This window comes from Myxocyprinus asiaticus, chromosome 32 (genome assembly GCF_019703515.2).
Source record: "Myxocyprinus asiaticus isolate MX2 ecotype Aquarium Trade chromosome 32, UBuf_Myxa_2, whole genome shotgun sequence".
NCBI lineage: Eukaryota > Metazoa > Chordata > Actinopteri > Cypriniformes > Catostomidae > Myxocyprinus > Myxocyprinus asiaticus.
Genome location: NC_059375.1, coordinates 40,961,581 through 40,984,600, shown reverse-complemented (window position 1 = coordinate 40,984,600; position 23,020 = coordinate 40,961,581). Strand labels below are relative to the sequence as shown.

At 37.7% G+C, this 23,020-nt stretch overlaps 1 protein-coding gene across 2 annotated transcripts in view; it reads left to right on the top strand.

The window, feature by feature from the left end:
- The window catches only part of LOC127423600 (dedicator of cytokinesis protein 1-like), a 361,421-nt gene that overhangs the window by 45,290 nt on the left and 293,111 nt on the right, over positions 1 to 23,020 (top strand). For both annotated transcript variants that reach the window (XM_051668049.1, XM_051668050.1), the window contains exons 2-6: positions 9,925 to 10,008; positions 11,553 to 11,593; positions 11,741 to 11,796; positions 15,613 to 15,709; positions 22,180 to 22,328. In XM_051668049.1, coding sequence (XP_051524009.1) covers positions 9,925 to 10,008; positions 11,553 to 11,593; positions 11,741 to 11,796; positions 15,613 to 15,709; positions 22,180 to 22,328 — 427 coding nt within the window. The remainder of the gene's footprint in view (positions 1 to 9,924; positions 10,009 to 11,552; positions 11,594 to 11,740; positions 11,797 to 15,612; positions 15,710 to 22,179; positions 22,329 to 23,020) is intronic.

The following is a 23,020-nucleotide window of genomic DNA, read 5'->3' as shown; positions in this document are numbered from 1 at the left end:
AAAATTAAGTGTGATTAATCTCACAATAATTGGCGTTAATGTATGTGATTTATTTCAATCACATATTTTTGAATTGGCAAAAAAATCTGTCCCTAAAAGGATAGTGAACTATCTAACTTTTGGATAAACTGTCATTGTAACACTCACTAAATAAAAGTGGTTTTGGTAAGTAAATAAAGGGGCTATTAACACTGTACGCTTTCGTGTTGCACTATCCCTTTTTTATTTTAATTGTTGGTTTGTGTAAACATGCAGTGGTGTCTCGATGCGCTTTTAAAAGTGTAACTTTTTTTTTAAATTGACATGCTGCCATAAATGTGGGGTATTTGTAGTGTGAGCTGAAAAGCAGCTAGACATGTCACAGCTAGCTGGGCGATATGGCTACAGAAATTACCTCAAATTTTTCAGCCTTTATACTGATGGTGTTTGAAATATATCTCATTAATTATATTTGCTCTGAAATGGCTTTAAAGTGAATTTCTTTTTAATCTGACCAACTATCTAGTAAAAACTAGATTTTTACTTCATGCATTACAAATTTTGAATCTATTTAATCTATTTAGTTAAAAATAATGATGGCATGTTTTTCACAGTTTTTCACTGAATTACCACAAAGAACAATTATATTTGGGTCAGTGACTTGATGCTTATTTTTATTTATTTTTTAAAAAAAAATTTCAGATCTATTAAGTTATTAAAAAATAGTAAAATACATATAAAATGCAATTCATAGGAAACAAGTAGCCTACTTGAGTATACCTTTATAATGAGCATGTTTTCAATTAAGTTCAAACTCATTTTGATATTTGTTTCCAGAGCTTAAGTAAACAATGTCATGTGGTGTAACCATCTGGAGTAGAAAAAAAAAAAAAGTCTCTGAAATTATTGAAATAATAGATATGTTGGCATGAGAAGTGCAGAATAATATATTTTTTATTATTTCTTAAAATAAGCAGCTGTTTTCACTGAAAGTGTTTTTAAATATTAATATTTAAAACAAACAAACAAAAAACAACAAATCAAAATAATGAGGTGTAACCAACATGCAGACATCCATTCTGTTGTAATGTAACAAACAAACAAACAAAATAATTAAAATGAATATTTAGATATTTTGACCTTTTTATACTAATATTAGTAACCCTGAGAAAACATCTTGATATTCTTGACTAAAAAAATAAATAATATTTGTAAAACCCTGGAAAAATATGTTTGAAATTAAATACATTTTGTACACATGTATTTAAAGTGCAATAAAAGTATTTTAATACCTTTTTACTTGATTGTTACACCACATGGCATTTTTAAAATAATTAAATCAATGTATTTGTAGAAAATGCTCTAAATGTTTTAAATATATGAAACCAACACAGACACAAATATTACATTTTTATGAGCTTGAAACATGTTTTAAACTAGATTTTTAAAAGATTTCACATTTTTATCAACTATTAATTTTAATTTATATGCACTAATATACAACAATACATGGTAATAAATAGCATTATTTACATACATGTATTTTTATATAAAATAAAATTGTGAATCAACAGAGTGTGCAAAAACTGCAACTTCACTCACTTATTTTTTGGACAACAGATATTATAAAAACTGAATTATTATTGTTGACCCGGTGAAGTTTATTATTTTTATACTGAATTAATATAACTTTTATAGAATAGTAAAACAAATCTGTCCTATTTACTTGACCTTCACCTGGATGTCAAAAACATCCATCTATGGCATAGTTAGCCTACATGGAGAAACAATTAAAAACCACCACAGACACATGGAAAAACATGTCATTTTCTGAACGTCCGCTTTTTCTGTAATTATTCTCTCTCTCTGTCTCTCTCTGCTTAGAGACTCTGACACTGGGTTCACACATCCTCCGTGAGCAGGGCTTGAGTGGCGTGTTTTCGTTTCGGTGCCCATATTAACAGATTACACTGTTCCCACTGCGAACGTGAGTCGCGAGGGGACGCGGCAGTGAGCGGATTGTTTCGGCGTTGAGCCTATTTTTTTTTATTTCTCATGCTCACGCTGAGCTCAGCGGCTCTGGGTGCAGTACAACACTAAAATAATCAGGAGATTATAGAAAAGACACACAAGCAAATCAAAATTTTTCAAAACAAACCTATAGCACATTACAATTTATATGTCTGCATGCAAGTAAACTCTAATACTCTAAATAAAATAACTTAATAAAGGAAAGAATTAATAAACTGCTGGACCTTTTGCCATTCTGTGTATATTGGTGTACAGTATAGACGCAACATTAACCAATCACAACCAAGTGTGCTGATAAAGATGAAGTGCACGTGACTACCCGCTGTTGTCCTTGAAGCAGCAATAACCTCAGCTTATTATGACCTTATTAAATAAAAATGTTGGCGTTGTACCCCATAGATAACTTTCGTTTTTGTGCAGAGGCGCTGCTGTTTCTCGCAGAAGAGACGCGGCCAATGTGAACGTCCAACGCAACCATCCCACTCATGCGCCGCTCACACTCACGGAGGATGTGTGAACCCAGTGTTACCTGGGAGAAAGACAATTGGAGGACTTAAAACAAAAAACAGCATGTGTGGAATGAAGGTGAAAATTGTCTGACAGAAAGTGTGACAGAAATAAAGAGAGAGATGTGTGTGATTAACCCTTACACCTCCCTCTCTTTAGCTGTCTCTCCTCGTTTACCTGCTGTCGTTTCTACCTGTCACACTGTCAGTGTGTCTTTGTGGCTGCTCAGGGTCGCTGAGAAACATCAAGGCGCTTGTGTCACTGTGAGAAAATCACTTCTTCTCTTCTGCCTGACACAGTGGCAGGGAACAATGTAGAAAATGCCAGAAACGCTCGACACAGAGAGATCTCACCTTATGCAGAGTCTCAGTGTTTACTAACGTTGAACTAGATTTGCATTTCTTGAAGGGAATATAAGTACTCGCAAGGCAGCAAACAAGTCAAATTATGTAGAAGTATGTGGTAAAATCATTGTTTGAGAAGTTGGAAAAGGAGGGACAGATTCAGTGACGTAACTACCGGCAGTGCGTGCTGGGCAGCTGCACTGCGACCCACAGTCTAATGGGGCTTTTCCACTGCACAGTACAGCTCAACTCGACTTGACTCTGCTCGCTTTTTGGGGTTTTCCACTGTGGATAGTACCTGGTACCACCTCGGTCGAGGTTCCAAGCGAGCCGAGCCGATACTAAATATGACGTCAAAACCCTGCAGATCACTGATTGGTCAGAGAGAATCGTCACTACCAGCGTCACTAGATTTGCGACATGGGACATCAACCCGCTAGTTTTAAAGTTAGGAACAGCGACAGCAATATCATTTGTTCACGTGACTTTCGAATTGTAAAAAGAAATGGCTGTGTGCAAAACCACGGCGTGGTCAATAAACGAGGTGCAGACGTTCCTCTCGTTAGCGACGAATGAAATGACGCGAAACGAAAAAGTCTTTCAGGAAGTGTCTCAGCTGTTGGCCGCACACGGCTACCACCGGACTTACCAACAATGTAGGGAAAAGTTAAAAAAAACTTAAAAGTGACTACAAAACCATCAAGGACCACAACAGCCGGAGTGGTTCAAACAGAAGAAAGTGGAAGTGGTTCGACCAAATGGACGCTATCTATGGCAATAGACTGGTGAGCAATGGGAGGGAGAGTGCCCTGGACTCGGCGTTGTTGGAGTTCACGATGAAGATGGTACGTTTTGTTACGTTAACTCTATATTCTGCTTGAAAGCTTCACTTTATTTAGTTGACCAGCTACTGGAAATCTTGCTTCTAAAACAACCAGGCCAATTTAACTGTTACACTTGTGTAAAATCACCATGCAACAACTGCTTAATGCAGCACAATGAGCTAGTAGCTAACAGCTAGCGGTCGTGTTATTGTTTATGGTCAGTAATGTTTGTGTCACGTTTAAGATGATGTCACGGCAGTAGAGGCGGTGCAACTATGATGATCAGCCTATAATCCCACCCACGTTGAGGCGGCACTAAACTGCAGTGGAAACGCTAGCTCAGAAAAGTAAAGTGAGCAGAGTCGATTCGAACCGTAACGTGCAGTGGAAAAGTGCCATAAGGGGGCCTGTGATGACCGGGCCCTACCTTAAAATGTTAAACTGTCTGCACAGTTTAGAGGTCTGCATTGGCCTTAAAATGAAACCCAAACCCAACCCATACTCAAGACCGTGTGGCCCGAACGGTACCGTCAGATTTTAAGCCCAAACCCAAAATCGCTTACTATCTAATTTCTTCTCCTAGCAAGTACTGATGCAATAGGCTGTATTTTATGTAAGCTTATGGGCAACATTCGTAACAGTACTGAAACAGTAAACATACACAGTTTTAACAAGGCACATAAGCCCCTTAGTACACTAGAGCAGAAGGGAGAAAAAAACATTGCCTTACCATTTATTTGCTGTAATGTCACTTGGTGTTGAACGATCTGGAAATATATGAAACAATGCAACAACCCCCTCTATGCAGCCTGAACTTGTTTAGAATGTTGACTCTTTGTTTTTAGCGCAGTTGTCACAATCTAGACGCAGCATAAAGAATGAAACGGAGTAGGTGTCTCAACATGCGTTTTTGTCAATTTGAAGTTCTTTTTAGCTTGACATGGTGTTTAAAATATGCCGATCCTGCGTGAGACGCTGAAGAAAAAGCGAGACGTGGTACAAATGTCAAAGAAATTTGTCCAGCATGTGTTTAAACAGTGGGAAAACAGAACAGATGCATGCAAAAACGCGTTCGGTGTGAACGGCCCCTAACTCATCTGTTTGCATGTGTCTGTGAGTGAGCGTGTGCCAAAACAAGTTCAGTAAGCCTGTTTTTTTCCTCCAATATTTACAAACCCGAACCTGGCCCGAAACCCATCAGGTTGTCAGGTCAGGTTGCAGACCTCTAGCACAGTTTAACTGACTGTACCTTCGTCAGCATACAGCACATGGAATTACCACAGATATTCACATGGATCTGCTTTGTATTTATAGCTGGACTACACACTATGCATGCCAGCCATGGTGACCTTTTTTAAAAGATAATCTAAACATCTTACTCTAACACTAATTCGAATATGTAATTAGAAATGACCCATTTTAAGCGATACATCAAACAGTTCCCTGCGTTTTTTGTTCAACATCGTAGGGATTCTTGGGAAATCTTACTGAGCCAGTGTGATGTGTCTGACGTCATTACTTGGTGCGAACAGAGCGTCAGCCCTGAGCTTTCATGGTTACTGCTTCATTTATTTTTTTCTGCAGTCTCAAACTAATTTCTCTCTCCACGAGAAACCATCTCTACTCTGCATTATGTGAGTAAAGAGTTGCTGAGTATCGATGATGCAGTGTCATGGTCAAAGACATAATATATTTAATGATATTACAAAGCAGAGAGAGTTGTGCTGAGAGAGCATGAAGCAATAGTGATACTATTATTGGGCATGTCCAGCATGAAGATGCAAGTAAAATGCAGCCTTTCAGAATAAATAGCACAACTCATTTGTGGAATTCCATGTTAACAATTTAAGACATTTTAAGATAAAGAAGAAATTTCTCATAATTTTTGAAAAGGTGCCTTGAGAGGATCAAATCTATTCAGACATTTATTGACAATATTGCACAAACAAAAACATTACATTTATAATTTCATATATTTTAAGTATTCACAGCCTTTGCTCAATACTTTGTTGAAGCACCTTTGGCACCAATTACAGCCTCAAGTCTTTTTGAGTATGATGCTACAAGCTTGGCACACCTATTTTTGGGCAGTTTCTCCCATTCTTTGCAGGACCTATCAAGCTCCGTCAGGTTGGATGGGGAGCGTCGGTGCACAGCCATTTTCAGATCTCTCCAGAGATGTTCAGTCAGGTTAAAGTCTGGGCTCTGGCTGGGCCACTCAAGGACATTCACAGAGTTGTCCCGGAGCCACTCCTTTGTTATCTTGGCTGTGTGCTTAGGGTCATTGTCCTGTTGGAAGATGAACCTTCGCCCCAGTCTGAGGTCCAGAGCGCTCTGGAGCAGGTTTTCATCAAGGATGTCTCTGTACATTGCTGCATTCATCTTTCCCTCGATCCTGACTAGTCTCCCAGTTCCTGCCGCTGAAAAACATCCCCACAGCAGGATGCTGCCACCACCATGCTTCACTGTAGGGATGGTATTGGCCAGGTGATGAGCGGTGCCTGGTTTCCTCCAGACATGACGCTTGCCATTCAGGCCAGAGTGTTCAATCTTTGTTTCTCATGGTCTGAGAGTCCTTCAGGTGCCTTTTGGCAAACTCCAGGCGGGCTGTCATGTGCCTTTTACTGAGGAGTGGCTTCCGTCTGGCCACTCTACCATACAGGCCTGATTGGTGGAGTGCTGCAGAGATGGTTGTTCTTCTGGAAGGTTCTCCTCTCTCCACAGAGAAATGCTGGAGCTTTGTCAGAGTGACCATCGGGTTCTTGGTCACCTCCCTGACTAAGGCCCTTCTCCCCCGATCGCTCAGTTTGGCCAGGCGGCCAGCTCTAGGAAGAGTCCTGGTGGTTCCAAACTTCTTCCATTTACGGATGATGGAGGCCACAATGCTCATTGGGACCTTCAATGCTTTTCTGTACCCTTCCCCAGATCTGTGCTTCAATACAATCCTGTCTCGGAGGTCTACAGACAATTCCTTGGACTTCATGGCTTTCAAACAAGATTTCAAACAAACTTCTTTCACGTTGTCATTATGGGGTATTGTTTGTAGGATTTTGAGGAACATAATGAATTTAATCCATTTTGGAATAAGGCTGTAACATAACAAAATGTGGAAAAAGTGAAGCACTGTGAATACTTTCCGGATGTACTGTGTGTCAAATCAAATCAAATCAAATCACTTTATTGTCACACAGCCATATACACAAGTGCAATGGTGTGTGAAATTCTTGGGTGCAGTTCCGATCAACATAGCAGTCGTGACAGTGATGAGACATACGCCAATCTACAATAAACATCAAATTAACACAACACAATTTAAACATCTGTTATACATAATTAAACTCGACTTAAAACATCAAATTAACACAGCACAATTTAAACATCTGTTATACATAATTACACAACTTAAAACATCAAATTAACACAACACAATTTAAACATCTGTTATACACAATTACACTCAACAATATACAATAATAACATACATTGCACAGTATACAATATGCTGTTTTTGTTTTTTTGTTTTTTTTTTGTTTTTTACTATATAGATACTATATAGATACACATTATTCAATAAAAATTAAAATATATATGAAAAAAGTATATATATAGAATGTACAGTATTGTACTGTATTGACATTCAGGCTGTCGGTTGATAGTCAGTTGTTAAGAGAGACATAATATAATGACAGTAATATAATTTATGACAGTCCGGTGTGAGATAAAAGAGTAATAAAGTGCAGGGATGATGTATTTTGATCGTGGGAGATCAAGAGTTCAGAAGTCTGATTGCTTGGGGGAAGAAGCTATCATGGAGTCGGCTGGTGCGTGTCCTGATGCTGCGATACCGCCTACCTGATGGTAGCAGTGAGAACAGCCCATGGCTCGGGTGGCTGGAGTCTCTGATGATCCTCCGAGCTTTTTTCACACACCGCCTTGTATATATTTCCTGGAGGGAGGGAAGCTCACCTCCGATGATGTGTTTGGCAGTTCGCACCACCCTTTGCAGTGCTTTGCGGTTGTGGGCAGTGCTATTGCCGTACCAGGCGGAGATGCAGCCAGTCAGGATGCTCTCCACAGTGCAGGTGTAGAACCGTGTGAGGATGTGGCGGTTCATTCCAAACTTCCTCAGCCGTCTCAGGAAGAAAAGGCGCTGATGAGCCTTCTTCACAACGACTTCAGTGTGGACGGACCATGTGAGTTCCTCAGTGATGTGGACACCCAGGAACTTGAAGCTGCTGACTCTCTCCACTGGTGCTCCATTGATGGTGATTGGACTGTGTTCTCTGTCTTTTCCCCTGAAGTCCACCACAAGCTCCTTTGTCTTACTGACGTTGAGGGAGAGGTTGTGCTCCTGACACCAGTGTGTCAGAGTGTGCACCTCCTCTCTGTAGGCTGTTTCATCATTGTCAGTGATCAGACCTACCACCGTCGTGTCATCAGCAAACTTAATGATGGCATTGGAGTTATGTGTTGCCACACAGTCATGTGTGTACAGGGAATACAGTAGTGGGCTGAGAACACAGCCCTGCGGGGCTCCAGTGTTGAGGGTCAGTGATGAGGAGATGTTGCTGCCTATTCTAACCACCTGGCGTCTGCTTGACAGGAAGTCCAGGATCCAGCTGCACAGTGAGCTGTTTAAGCCCAGAGCCCGGAGTTTCTCATCTAGCTTGGAGGGCACTATGGTGTTGAATGCTGAGCTGTAGTCTACAAACAGCATTCTCACATAAGTGTTCTTTTTTTCCAGGTGGGAGAGAGCAGTGTGTATTGTAGATGCAATGGCATCATCAGTGGAGCGGTTGTTACGGTAAGCAAACTGCAGCGGGTCAAGATTGAGTGGTAATACAGAGCAGATGTAATCTCTGATTAGTCTCTCAAAACATTTGCTGATGATGGGGGTCAGAGCAACAGGACGCCAGTCATTTAAACAAGTTATTTTCGATTGTTTTGGAACAGGCACAATGGTGGATGTTTTAAAGCATGTGGGGACTACAGACAAAGAGAGGGAAAGGTTGAAAATGTCCGTAAAAACACCAGCCAGCTGGTTCGCGCACGCTCTGTTGACGCGGCCCGGAATGCCGTCTGGACCCGCGGCTTTGCGGATATTCACCCGTCGGAATGATCGGGTTACATCCGCTACAGAGACGGAGAGTGAACTAACCTCTGTAGCTTCGGCCGTGAGAGCTCTCTCCGCGAGGGCGGTGTTATTTCCCTCGAAACGAGCATAAAAAGTATTTAGCTCATCCGGTAGAGAGGCAGCGGTGTTCATGGCGGAGTTTTTATTCCCTTTAAAGTCCGTGATGATGTTAATTCCCTGCCACATGCTTCTAGAGTTGGTGGTGTTAAACTGTCCTTCAATCTTGCTCCTATACTGGCGTTTTGCTGTTTTGATAGTTTTTCGGAGGGCATAACTGGCTTGTTTATGCTCCTCCGCGTTCCCGGAATTAAAAGCGGAGGTCCGCACATTAAGTGCTGCGCGAACATCGCTGTTGATCCACGGCTTCTGATTCGGATAGATTCGCACAGTTCTGGTCGGAATCACTTCCTCTACACACGTTCTGATGAAGCACATTACGCTATCAGCGTAAAGCTCGATGTCGTCATCAGAGGCGGACCGGAACATCTCCCAGTCCATGCGATCAAAACAGTCTTGTAGCGTAGAGTCTGATTGGTCCGACCAGCACTGGATCGTTCTGAGGGTGGGTGCTTCCTGTTTCAGTTTCTGCCTGTAAGCGGGCAGAAGCAGAATGGAAGAGTGGTCCGATTTTCCAAATGGTGGGCGGGGGAGGGATTTGTAGCCATCCCGGAACGGAGAGTAGCAATGGTCCAAAACCCGGTCCCCTCGTGTGTTGAAACTAATGTGCTGGTGATATTTTGGTGCGACTGATTTTAAACTGGCTTTATTAAAGTCCCCGGTCACAATGAACGCGGCCTCAGGGTGCGCGGTTTCCTGCTCACTTATACTCCCATACAGTTCCTTGAGTGCCCGGTCTGTGTCGGCTTGTGGGGGGATGTACACAGCAGTGATAATGACCGCTGTGAATTCCCTCGGTAGCCAGAATGGTCGACACAGAAGCATAAGAAATTCCAGATCAGGAGAACAGAAAGACTTGATAGTGTGTGTGTGTGTGTGTGTGTGTGTGTGTGTGTGTGTGTGTATGTATATATATATATATATATATATATATATATAAATGCGAATGCTGTGTCTCAACCCAGTGTCTTGTGTTTTGTGTCCCCAGCTATCTATAACTATGACGTCCGCTGTGATGAAGAGTTGTCCTTACAAATCGGAGACACCGTACACATTCTGGAGACTTATGAAGGTAAGAAATTCACACACCTACTTAGATTATGCCTCAACAAGACATGACAGTATATCAGTTTAGAACTGAATCTCTTGTATGTTTTGTCCCAACCAGCCACCGTTGTCAACAGTGTCGTATGACAAAACAATTTGTTAGTCCTTTGGCCATATATATATATATATATATATATATATATATATATATATATATATATATATATATATATATATTTTTTTTTTTATATATATATGATGAGTTAAAAAAATAGATTGGGCCACGTAATAACATTTTCTACTGTGTTTACTGACTGCAATAAAAAAAACAAACATGCAGCGCAGGACTAGTATTGTCCAATTCATAACTCTTGACTCCAGTTCTTTAAATGAATTATTCCAATTGACTCGTATGAACTGATTCTTTGAATGAATAATTCCAAATGACTCGTATGAACTGATTCTTTGAATGAATAATTCCAAATGACTCTCATAAATTATTCCATATGACTCTTATGAACCAATTCTTTCAATGGAAAATTCAAAATGACTCATGAACCAGTTTTTCGAATGAATCATTTCAAATGACTCTTATGAACCGAGTCTTTAAAATGAATAATTCAAAAGGACTCTCTTGAATAATTCCAAATGACTTCAATCAACCAATTCTTTAAATTAAACATTCAAAAGGACCCTTATTAACCATTATAACTGTCATTTGACCGAATTATTACAAATGACATTTTTTGAACTGTTGTTTGAATGAATCATTCCAAACGACTCACCAGTTATTGATTTGAATTAGTCCGACGAATCCTTCATTTAATGAACTCATGAAATCCATCAGGGCAATTACAGAATTTATATAATTATATAAAGGCAACTATAACTAAACAATTGGTAGGTTTCCTGAAAAGTGTAAACATTGTGACACTGAGGTGCTTTCAAAACATTGCTCTGTTTGATTGAACATTCCGACCATCCTGACATGGCAACATTGACTGGACCAATGACGTGAGTTTAGGGAGGAGGGACTATCTGTGTGATGACCAATAGGAGTTTTTTTTTATTATTATTTTTTTTTATTATTATACAAAAATTCTGTATTAGTTGTGCAGAAATTACACACTCAACTTTCTTTGTTCATTTCATTCTTTTTCTCCTCATCCTAATTCTTCTCAGACTTGGAGATCATGAAATCTTCTCACAACTCTCCGGAAAACTCCGGAAAGTTTCTTTCTGTTTGTCACTAACTCACCATTTTAGGGCCTTTATTTACTCATATTTTCACATCAGATCTTTCTTCTGTCCCCCACAAAACAAACCCTTTCTATATCAATAACACTCACTCTAGTGTTGAATGATTTGTTCATACCTTGAGGAAATGCTTGCTGCCTCAGAATTAATCTCTTAGAGATTTATGAAATATGTCTTTTAGAATTTCAGAAAATTGTTGTCTTCTGTCACCTGTGGCACTAGACGTGCTGTAGGAACACTATGGCGTTCATCTGTAATCTAATTGTTGGCATTTTCATCTGACGGCTGTAATATTTCTCTCATACTTCTCAGGATGGTATCGAGGGTATCGATTGAGGAGAAAATCAAAGAAGGTCAGTTACTTTGTAGTTTTGACAAACGCTCAACTTTAATGTTTTGCAAACTCATATTCAGCAGGTTTCAAGTTGTTTTTTCTTTGTAAAATGTGGGAATGAAGTTGCTTTTATGATACATTTATGACATTTTTCTTCCATGTGCAGGGTGTGTTTCCTGCTTGTTATATACATCTAAAGGAAGCCGTGGTTGAAGGCAGTGGGTCAGTATTTTTATTTGTTTTCTTGTATATTTAACATCTTTTGAAGATAAGTCTGTTGAAACCAAATTTAAGTCACATTTTAATACATGAAAAGACCCTTAAAAAGATATTTTAACAAAATTAGTTTTTATTTGAAAATATTTGAATTTTAATTAAATTGCATTTTAGAGTTTTCATAAAAAATATAGTAAAATATAGTATATAATATAATAGTATATAAAATATTATTTTATATATATATATATATATATATATATATATATATATATATATATAAATAAATAATACATACATATATATATATATATATTGACTGTTTGGAGCATTAATAAAAATTATGCAATTAATGCAATATCTTTTTTTTTCTTTCACTTCCTGAAGCTCACTAATGTTTTTTTTGCCACTGCTTGTGGTTAAATTCAGCATTTATAAATTTCCAAGAGGTACACGCTCTTCTTGACCGCACATCCTAGCACAGAAACTTATTTTGTGGAGTAGTGCACGCTTATTTATTAGTCGTGATGCATGTCCTGCGCATAATAAACACGGGAGCAGATTTATACGTGTAAAAATGTGTCTAATTAACTGTCTCTGCAAAAAACTCAACATTTTAACATGCACATACTTAATTAAAATAAATGATGACTAACCAATTTCTTGCAAGCTCTTTGGGACAAAGTATAAAGTAAATATATTTATGATTGTATTTTAATGTTTGTTATAATGTACTATTATTAACTGCGATTAATCACAGAAAACTGTGTGATTTAATTAGTTAACATTTTTTAATTGATTCACAGCCATATACACTCACCGGCCACTTTATTAGGTACACCTGTACATCTACTTATTCATGCGATTATCTAATCAGCCAATCACGTGGCAGAAGTGTAATGTATAAAATCATGCAGATATGGGCCAGGAGTTTAAGTTAATGTTCACATCAACCATCAGAATTGGGAAAAAAATACTGTCACCTTCCTGTCAGCTTGGACCAGTCTGGCCATTCTCCTCTGATCTCTGATTAGATTAGATAATAGCATGAATAAGGCTACGGATACATTTTAAAACTGCGTTTTTGTTTCAAAACGTTCTCCGTCCACACTAGCGTTTTTATGCGTTTTCCAAAAGTTGCTCATCCACACTGAAACGTCTGAAAACGCTTACGTCCCTGTACTGCACATGAGTAAAACGTAAGACGCTTCGACATGCGTCATTTCAGTCAGGCGTTTATTTACTTTCCACCTCTTTGAAACGTCGTGGCAATTTGCGTTTCAGACCGTACCTGTCCTCGTTTTCCACCGCTGATCAACAACTGCGAGTAAACATCCCGTCTCCTTTGAAGAAATGTAAGCTGAAATATGTACAAACTGACATTAATCTTTAACAACGCAATCAAACTAGAGAGTAGCCAAAACAACAACGATACAACGTCATCCACCATCTTGTTTTGGACCGTATGGGTCACATGACTGCGTCACATGACTAAAAATGCGTGATCGTTTTCAAATTTATCCACTTTGGAGTGCGTTTTCAAAAAGCTCAGTTTTTGCGGACAAAAGCAACATATTAATGTGGAGGCCTAAGTAGATGTACAGTTGTACCTAATATAGTGGCCAGTGAGGGTGAGTGTATATATATATATATATATATATATATATATATATATATATATATATATATATATATATATATTATACACATGTATGTATGTATGTATGTATGTATTATTTATATATATATATATATATATATATATATATATATATATATATGTGTGTGTGTGTGTGTGTGTGTATATGTATGTATTATTTATTTATTTTTATATATATATATGTATGTGTATATATATGTGTGTGTGTATATATATATATATATATATATGTATGTATTATCTATTTATAGATAATATAAACATTATATATATATATAATGTATATATAATGTGTGTGTGTGTGTGTGTATGTTTTTCTCCCAATTTGGAATGGCCATTTCCCAATGTGCTTTTAAGTCCTCATGGTCACGTAGTGATTGCCTCAGTCCGGTGGCGGAGGACGAATCTCAGCTGCCTCCGCATCTGAGACGGTCAACCCGCGCATCTTATCACGTGGCTTGTTGAGCGTGTTGCCACGGAGACATAGCACGTGTGGAGGCTTCACGCCATCCACCGCAGCATCCACGCTGAACTCGCCACGTGCCCCACCAAGAACGAACCACATTATAGCGATCATGAGGAGGTTACCCCTTGTGACTCTACCCTCCCTAGCAACCGGGCCAATTTGGTTGCTTAGGAGACCTGGCTGGAGTCACTCAGCACACGCTGGGATTCGAACTAGCGAACTCCAGGGGTGGTAGCCAGCGTCTTTTACCACTGAGCTACCCAGGCCCCCCCGAACAATAGTATTTTGATAAATTAACATTAACCAAGATAAATAAACATTGTAAAAAATGACTGTTCATTGTTTGTTTAATGCATTAAGTATCATGAACTATGTTAAAGAATGCCACCTTATTGGAAAGTGTTACCCTCATTTTATATCATTAGCAAAATTTTCTCCATTTATACAATTTGTAAAAAATGTTTTGAAATGGATTTAGACTGAATAATAAAGAAAAGCAGCCAATAAGTGCCCAACATTGATGGGAACTCCTTCGGTACTGTTTAAAAAGCATCCCAGGGTGATACTTCAAGAAGTTGGTTGAGAAAATGTCAAGAGTACATGTCTGCAAATTCTAGGCAAAGGGTGACTACTTTGAAGATGCTAAAATATAACACAGTTTTGATTTATTTTGGATTTCTTTAGTCACAACATAATTCCCATATTACTATTTCTGCTATTCAATAGTTTTGATGATTTTACTATTATTCTAAAATGTGAAAAAAGAATAATATAAAAATAAAATAATATAGAATAAGTGACCCTAAACTTTTGACCAGTAGTTTATAGTGAATAGGGGTTGGCAATACAATACCAGTTAAATCGCAAAGGTAGAAATGGTAGAAAATTTTGGTTATGCAAAACGTTGCTGCATGGCACAGAATGCGCATTACAATCAGAGGTTACACTACAAATAATTATTATATTATAATTATTATCTTATTTTTTTATAACACACTATATATTATTATCAATTAAAAATTAAGCATATCATGATATACATTTTTAATTCTAGTGCCCACCCCTAATAGTGAATATTTAATATATGACCCGGCCACTATGTAGGCAGCTAGGCAGCTAGCTAAGTTTTGGAACAGAGTGTCACTTATTTTTACTTCATCTGTTGATCAAGTTATTGGTCTGATTAGATTATCATATTTTTTTTAATCTCTTGTCAGTGCCTGAGTTTAGCCTGCATTGCCTCCTAAATGTACAGTTTTGTTCTGTGCATTCTTCCCATAGACAGCTTTAGTTAAATTACTCCAAAAAGTGCTTCAACAGCCCAGTGTTGGCCTAATGAGAGTCTTTACACTTAAAAATGTTTTTTAAAAGCGTGTTTCAGAAATAAAATGCAGAAGAGTATTGCTTTGTGTGTGAGTAATTGTAATCCTGATGGTAAGAAAGGCACTGCTCAGATTTCCTAACAGCTGTTTTGATGACTGATGGTGGTAATTAGTTTTCACTGATCTGAAAGGATTTGAATGACGCAGTGAGCTCAGGAGTCTGAATTAAACACGAATTAGTGACATTAATAAAGTGAGATTGATTTTAATAGCCTGTTATTGCTCGCAAAAGTAATATTCTTTAAAAACGAGTTCTCTTTATTATTCTGTCCTTGGGTAAACTTATTCCTCTTTCTCTCTCTCTCTGTGCTTAGGCAAAAAGAGACAGTCATCCCTACAGAGCTGCCGTTGGTTCATGAGGTCACGACTACGTTGCGAGAATGGGCGTCAATATGGAGGGACCTCTATGTGGTTAGTCTGCATTATGACATCATAAATGTGACAAACAGTCAGCATGATGACATAATAAACATGACCACACAGTCCGCATTATGATATCATCAGCTTGACAGCACACTGCTTGTAGTGCTTTAAGACTACACAGGAAGCATGGCTTCCCATAAAATGTTATAAGTAGTACAGGAATAACAATTTTTACTAGGGCTATCCATTGAAAGCATTAATTTGCGATTCATTTTCATTAAAAAAAAAAATAGCACATTGAAACAATTAATGCAATTAATCATGCCCCTTGACACTTGTGCAAATTCTGTAATAAAAGCACATTTTCGTGCCAATTGAGCAATTCAACAAACCTTATGAGCAGCATAGCCACAGAATAAGAGCTGGTCACAAAGGGTGCATTCTTGACAGCTGGACGAAGCACAACAGAATGCAGGGATCTCAAGATGTGATATTCAAAGTTTCAACAATTTTTTGACACTGCATCCTAAAAAAATGGCATTTATGATGCTGAAAACATGTGAGACACTTCGAAAGCATCCTTTTTGATGCACATGTACATAAACCTAAAATTAAAATGGCACAGGCGGAATGCAAGAATACATCCTGAGAACAGGACAGATTGACAAACTCTTTTGCAAAATGAATTGCGTTGATCGTGAGCTTCTTCAGTGATACAGCAAAAAAAACTTATATTGCTATATTGACTTATAAAGCCACTTTTTGTATTGCCAAATCACTGCTTTACTTGTCTGACACAATACATTTTAGATATACTGTATATATTATATTAACCCTTTAGGGCCTGCGTGGAAAAAAGAAAATGTCAAAATTTTAATAACTACAGTCTTGACCAACACAAAATGGGTATTGTTTGAAAGCTTAGAAGCTCTACTTTCTAGTGTATGCAGGCATTATGACCAAAACTAAACAAGTGCTTTGAAATTTGCAGAAAGATCCGTAGTGTTCCATTTTGATCATTTATTTAAAAAAAATAAATAATAATAATTACATTGTTCATATTATTGCAATCAGTAAAAACATCATACTCATCAAATAGCTATATATCATATGTTGTTAAAAAGCTCTCAGAGTAGAATACAAACCAGCCTATTTGTTTCTCACAGACAATCTGTGACAAAAATATAGCGAATAATATTATATATCTTTGACAATTATGTTGGTGTTGCTTATATGCAGCGTTTTTGCATATAACTTCACAAAATTTAAACAGAACATAAAATGTCACATACCATTACTTAGAGGAGGTGATTATCTTTCAAAAGAGCCCACACACAAGGTAATCAGATGCATAGATCATTAGATAATCCACATGAAGCACAATGTTACAGATGGCCACCAGGAGATGGCGCCAAATACATGACACAGACTCAATGATGACTCAGATGACACAGAATGAACCTCATTCTGTGAAATCTCATTACTGAAATCATGTCTGCATGCCATGTAAACCTTTAGTCATTATTGTGTTTGCATGTGTAATTAGTTCTTATATACAGTTATTATGGTTTATTTGTTTGGGAGTTTTTGGACATATGAAGACGTTTTTGGACACTATGATAAATTATTTTTGTAATGCTATAACTTTTGATTGCTTTGACTTATCAACACAAAATGTTTCTCAGATACAGTTGACATGATTGGGAACAAAACAAGAGCAGTTTTTCAGAGCTACCTTATTTACATCCAGAGATCTATAATGTCAAATAAGAAAAATAAGAATAAAAGTAAATTTTTGGCTCAAATTTTATTATTATTTTTCAGCAGTTTCTTAGGCTGAGAGTCTCAAAATGTGTCATAACCTATATCATTAAAACAATTGAAAAGTTCTTTACAATCCCTCTTTTTTTTTTTTTTTTTTTTCTTTTTTTTTCGAGTTCTAAGCCTTTAATTTTGGATATGCCAAAATGTGAAATCTTTAAAAACACATTCAGAGCTTAAAGGGTTAACAATCATTGGACATTTTTTATATATATTGAATTATATTTGGGGGCCTTTTATTAGAAAATATTGAAAAATGCAAATAATGGTGATTAATAATCTGCGTGTCCTGTCATTTAATCGATTTACATCCCTAATATGTACAAATAATCTATAGAAATGACTATATTACTCTTTTTGAATTTGACTATTTTAGCGAATAAAAGTGTCTCATCACACACCACGGTCACGCTGTTCTTTTAAGAAACGCAATCTGCATTTTTCTACATGAATATGTTCATTGAAGTCTGTGGACATACTGCCCAGAAAGTGCTAATAAAGCCGTGCTTCAGTGGAAGTATATGGCAGACATTTTATCATTAGAATTCAGGGGAGTAAAGATGTATGCTATTTGCAGGCTCTAAACATGTCATTTTGTATCCCGCCCGGAAGTCTATAGGAGCTTTATGAGAGCTATTTGCATTGGATCTGCATCTGATTGCCTATAATCAATGTATTTTTGTCCCGTCTGGAAGCCGGTTTCTCTATATGATGACTGGTCGAGCTCTCAGATATGCGGGACTTTGCAACAAATGGCCAATAATTGAAACGCCAATGCATGTGATTTACTGCGTATGAAATTTAAAAGTAGCGCTGTCAAGTGCAGGGTGTTTGGCGGCTCTGAGATACACCCAAAGTTATTTACAATCTGACGTAACATATTTATTTCTTGGAATATGCTTCCCACCAATATAAGACAAAGTACAAGTACAGATTTGTTCAAAACAATCATGCAAATACTGTATATGCTGACAAATGAGTTCATCATTTATGTGTTTTTCATAGTGTTTTCTTTCGTTATTGTTATTTTTGTTTTGATGCTTGATATTAAAAATTATTTCTTTAAATTCTGTTCCATGTTTCATGTGCAGCCTAATATAATGTTCAGTGAAAAAAAAATATTTTTTGGTGATTTAAAGTTATATCCTTATTTTTGTAATTCTCTCTCTCTCTCTCTCTCTCTCTCTCTCTCTCTGTGTGTGTGTGTGTGTGTGTGTGTGTGTGTGTGTGTGTATATATATATATATATATATATAGATAGATAGATAGATAGAGAGATATATATATATATATATATATATATATATATATATATATATATATATATACATACATATATACATATAGATATATATATATAGATATAATATATACACACTGGTAGCCAAAAGTTTGGAATAATGTACAGATTTTGCTCTTATGGAAAGAAATTGGTACTTTTATTCACCAACGTGGCATTCAACTGATCACAATGTATAGTCAGGACATTAATAACGTGAAAAATTATTATTACAATTTGAAAAAAAAAATTCAGGACTTCTTAAACTACTTCAAAGAGTTCTCATCAAAAAATCCTCCCCATGCAGCAATGACAGCTGTGCGGATCCTTGTCATTCTAGCTGTCAGTTTGTCCAGATACGCCGGTGAGATTTCACCCCACGCTTCCTATAGCACTTGCCATAGATGTGGCTGTCTTGTCGGGCACTTCTCACGCACCTTACAGTCTAGCTGATCCCACAAAAGCTCAATGGGGTTAAGATCCATAACACTCTTTTCCAATTATCTGTTGTCCAATGTCTGTGTTTCTTTGCCCACTCGAACCTTTTCTTTTTGTTTTTCTGTTTCAAAAGTGGCTTTTTCTTTGCAATTCTTCCCATAAGGCCTGCACCCCTGAGTCTTCTCTTTACTGTTGTACATGAAACTGGTGTTGAGCGGGTAGAATTCAATGAAGCTGTCAGCTGAGGACATGTGAGGCGTCTATTTCTCAAACTAGAGACTCTGATGTACTTATCCTCTTGTTTAGTTGTACATCTGGCCTTCCACATCTCTTTCTGTCCTTGTTAGAGCCAGTTGTCCTTTGTCTTTGAAGACTGCAGTGTACACCTTTGTATGAAATCTTCAGTTTTTTGGCAATTTCAAGCATTGTATAGCATTCATTCCTCAAAACAATGATTGACTGACGAGTTTCTAGAGAAAGCTGTTTCTTTTTTGCCATTTTTGATCTAATATTGCCCTAAAGACATGCCAGTCTATTGCATACTGTGGCGACTCAAAAACAATCCCAAAGACAATGTTAAGCTTTATTTAATGAACCAAATAGCTTTCAGCTGTGTTTGATATAATGGCAAGTGAATTTCTAGTACCAAATTTGCAATTTAACATGATTACTCAAGCAAAAGGTGTTGTAGTGATGACTGCTGGAAATGGGGTCTGTCTAGATTTGATCAAAAATGACTTTTTTCAAATAGTGATGGTGCTGTTTTTTACATCAGTAATGTCCTGACTATACTTTATGATCAGTTGAATGCCACTTTGGTGAATTAAAATACAAATTATACACACACACACACACACACACACACACAGCTCTTGAAAATAAATAAGAGACCACTGCAAAATTACCAGTTTCTCTGGATTTACTATTTATAGGTATTTGAGTAAAATGAAAATTTTTGTTTTATTCTATAAAGTACTGACAGCATTTCTCCCAAATTCCAAATAACAATATTGTCATTTAGAGCATTTATTTGAAGAAAACGACAACTGGCCAAAATAACAGGTTTTTCAGACCAGGAATAATGCTAAGAAAACAAGTTCATGTTAATTTTTTACACAATGCTAATGTTTTTTCAAGCAGCTCGGCTTTGTTTGATGGCTTGTTGCCATCCATCTTCATCTTTATCACATTCCAGAGGTTTTCAATGGGGTTCAGATCTGGAGATTGGGCTGACTATAACAGGGTCATGATTTGGTGCTCTCCATCCACATCTTGATTGACCTGGCTGTGTGGCATGGAGCATGGTCCTGCTGGAAAAAAACAATCCTCAGAGTTGGGGAACATTGTCAGAGCAGAAGGAAGAAAGTTTTCTCCAGGATAACCTTGTACATGGCTTGATTAATGTGTCCTTCACAAAGACAAATCTGCCCGATTCCAGCCTTGTTGAAACACCTCCAGATAATCACCGATCCTCCAACAAATTTCACAGTCGGTGAGAGACACTGTGGCTTGAAGGCCTCTCCAGGTCTCCTCCTAACCATTAGAATGACCAGTTGTTGGGCAAAGCTGAAAATTGGACTCATCAGAGAAGATGACCTTACTCCATCCTCTACGGTCCAATCCTTATGGTCTTTTGCAAACCTCAGCCTAGATCTTCTTTGCTTCTCATTGATGAAGGGCTTTTTTCTTGCTTTGCACGACTTCAGCCCTACCACTAGGAGCCTATTTCGAACCGTCCTCGCCGTGCACTTCACCCCAGCTGCCGTTTGCCATTTTTTTGTAGGTCACTTGATGTCATCCTACGGTTGTTGAGTGACATTCGAATGAGTTGGCGGTCATCCCGGTCAGTGGAGAGTCATTTTTGCCCTCTGCCGGTCTGTGGCTTTGTTGTCCCCAATGTCTGCTGCTTGACCTTGTTCTTATGAACCGCCATCTTTGAAATTTTAAAGATGGAAGCAACCTGACACTCACTGTATCCCTCTGCCAGTAAAGCCAGAATTAAACCCTTCTTTTCCTCATACTTTTGGTATGGTCAGTAGTTATTTTTGATTCCAATTACTTTTGAGGCACTACTAGTACTGTTTTTGCCATCCAGCTGGTCCTATTGCAAGAGGATAGTGATGACTACTGCAGTGGTTTTTATACTTTTCCTTGTTAAATAAGATTTGATTCTGTACCTCATTAAGTAGAATGAAGTGTGCTTGTGTTGGAATTCAACAGACACTGGTATGGAATGGCTGCCATACATGTAGAGATGATGATTTAAGAAGATTTTGGAGTGGTCTCATTTTTTTCCAGAGCTCTCTCTCTGTTTGTGTGTGTATGTGTGTATGTATGTATGTATGTATATGTGTGTATGTATATATGTATATATATATATATATATATATATATATATATATATATATATATATATATATATATAATATTTATGTATTCTTTTATTTTTATGTGGACCCTAGGAAAGCTAGGGACCACTTTGTGGAAGCTAATGGAAATGTAATTAAAGAATAAAGAATAATTTAAGCTTTCATAAACGAATGTTATGCCTACGTTGTTGCAAAAACACTTTCGGGCTTAAGTATTTTTTTATTAAGGAATTTCACTGTTTGAGCACATTTTTGGAGAAACATTGCAGACATCAAAAACATTGACACTTTGTCATAATAAAAATAATACAGAGTGACATCACAATTCTTGATGTGATACTTCATCTGATGAGAAACATTGCAGAACTTTGCAGTTTTCTATATTAAATCTGGTCCCCTTTTCCTAAAGTTTTCATATTCTGTTCCAAAAGAGTCTCATTGTCAGTTTGCAAGTGTGTAAACACTTTGTAATTGTACATGGAGGCAATATGACACTCCAGGCTCAGTGTCTCCAGTGATTAAGAGCATCAAGCTTTTACACTGCAGCATGTGCTTGGACGACTTCATTAACACACATTGCAGGCTCTTAAACAGACTTTTTGTATCCACAGGGCGACAAGCGTGAGATGTTTAACACAGTGCGGGACATGATCTACGACTTGATTGAATGGCGCTCTCAGATCCTGTCCGGCACCCTCCCACAGGACGAGATGTCGGAACTCAAACAGAAAGTCACCTCCAAGATGGACTACGGGAACAAGTATGCACACACACAATCAAACACATGCCGCTGACTCGTTAAAGGAATAGTTATGACTGAGGTAACCTGGGTCACCGTACAACCATGCAGAACACCCTAACAACTGTATAGCAACATGCTAAAAAAATACTAAAATAACACCTTAGCAACCTTATAGGAAAACCCTGGCAATTGTCTAGCTAAGTGCTAAAAAATGCTCTAGAATAACCCCTTCGCAACCTCATAGCAATGCCCTGGAAACCATCCACAACACCCTTGTAACCATCTGGCTATGTGCTAAAAACCACTCAGGACATCTTACAAACCTCATAGTAACGCCTTTGCAACCACCCGCAACACCCTAGCAACTGTCTAGCAACATGTTCCTGTAGCACAACTGTTAGAGCATGGTGCTTGCAATGCTAAGATCAGGGGTTCGATTCCCAGGGAACACACAAACTGATAAAATGTATAGAATGAATGCACTGTAAGTTGTTTTGGATAAAAGCATCTGCCAAATGCATAAATGTAAATGTAACATGTTAGGAGCATAAAACAGCAAGCAATATGCCAAAAAACACTCCGAACACCTTTGCAACCTCACAGCAACACCCTAGAAACAATCCACAATGCCCAAGCAGCCATCTAGATAATGTGCAAAATCTATATAGCAACATGCTAAAAACACTCATAATACCTTCACAACCTAATTG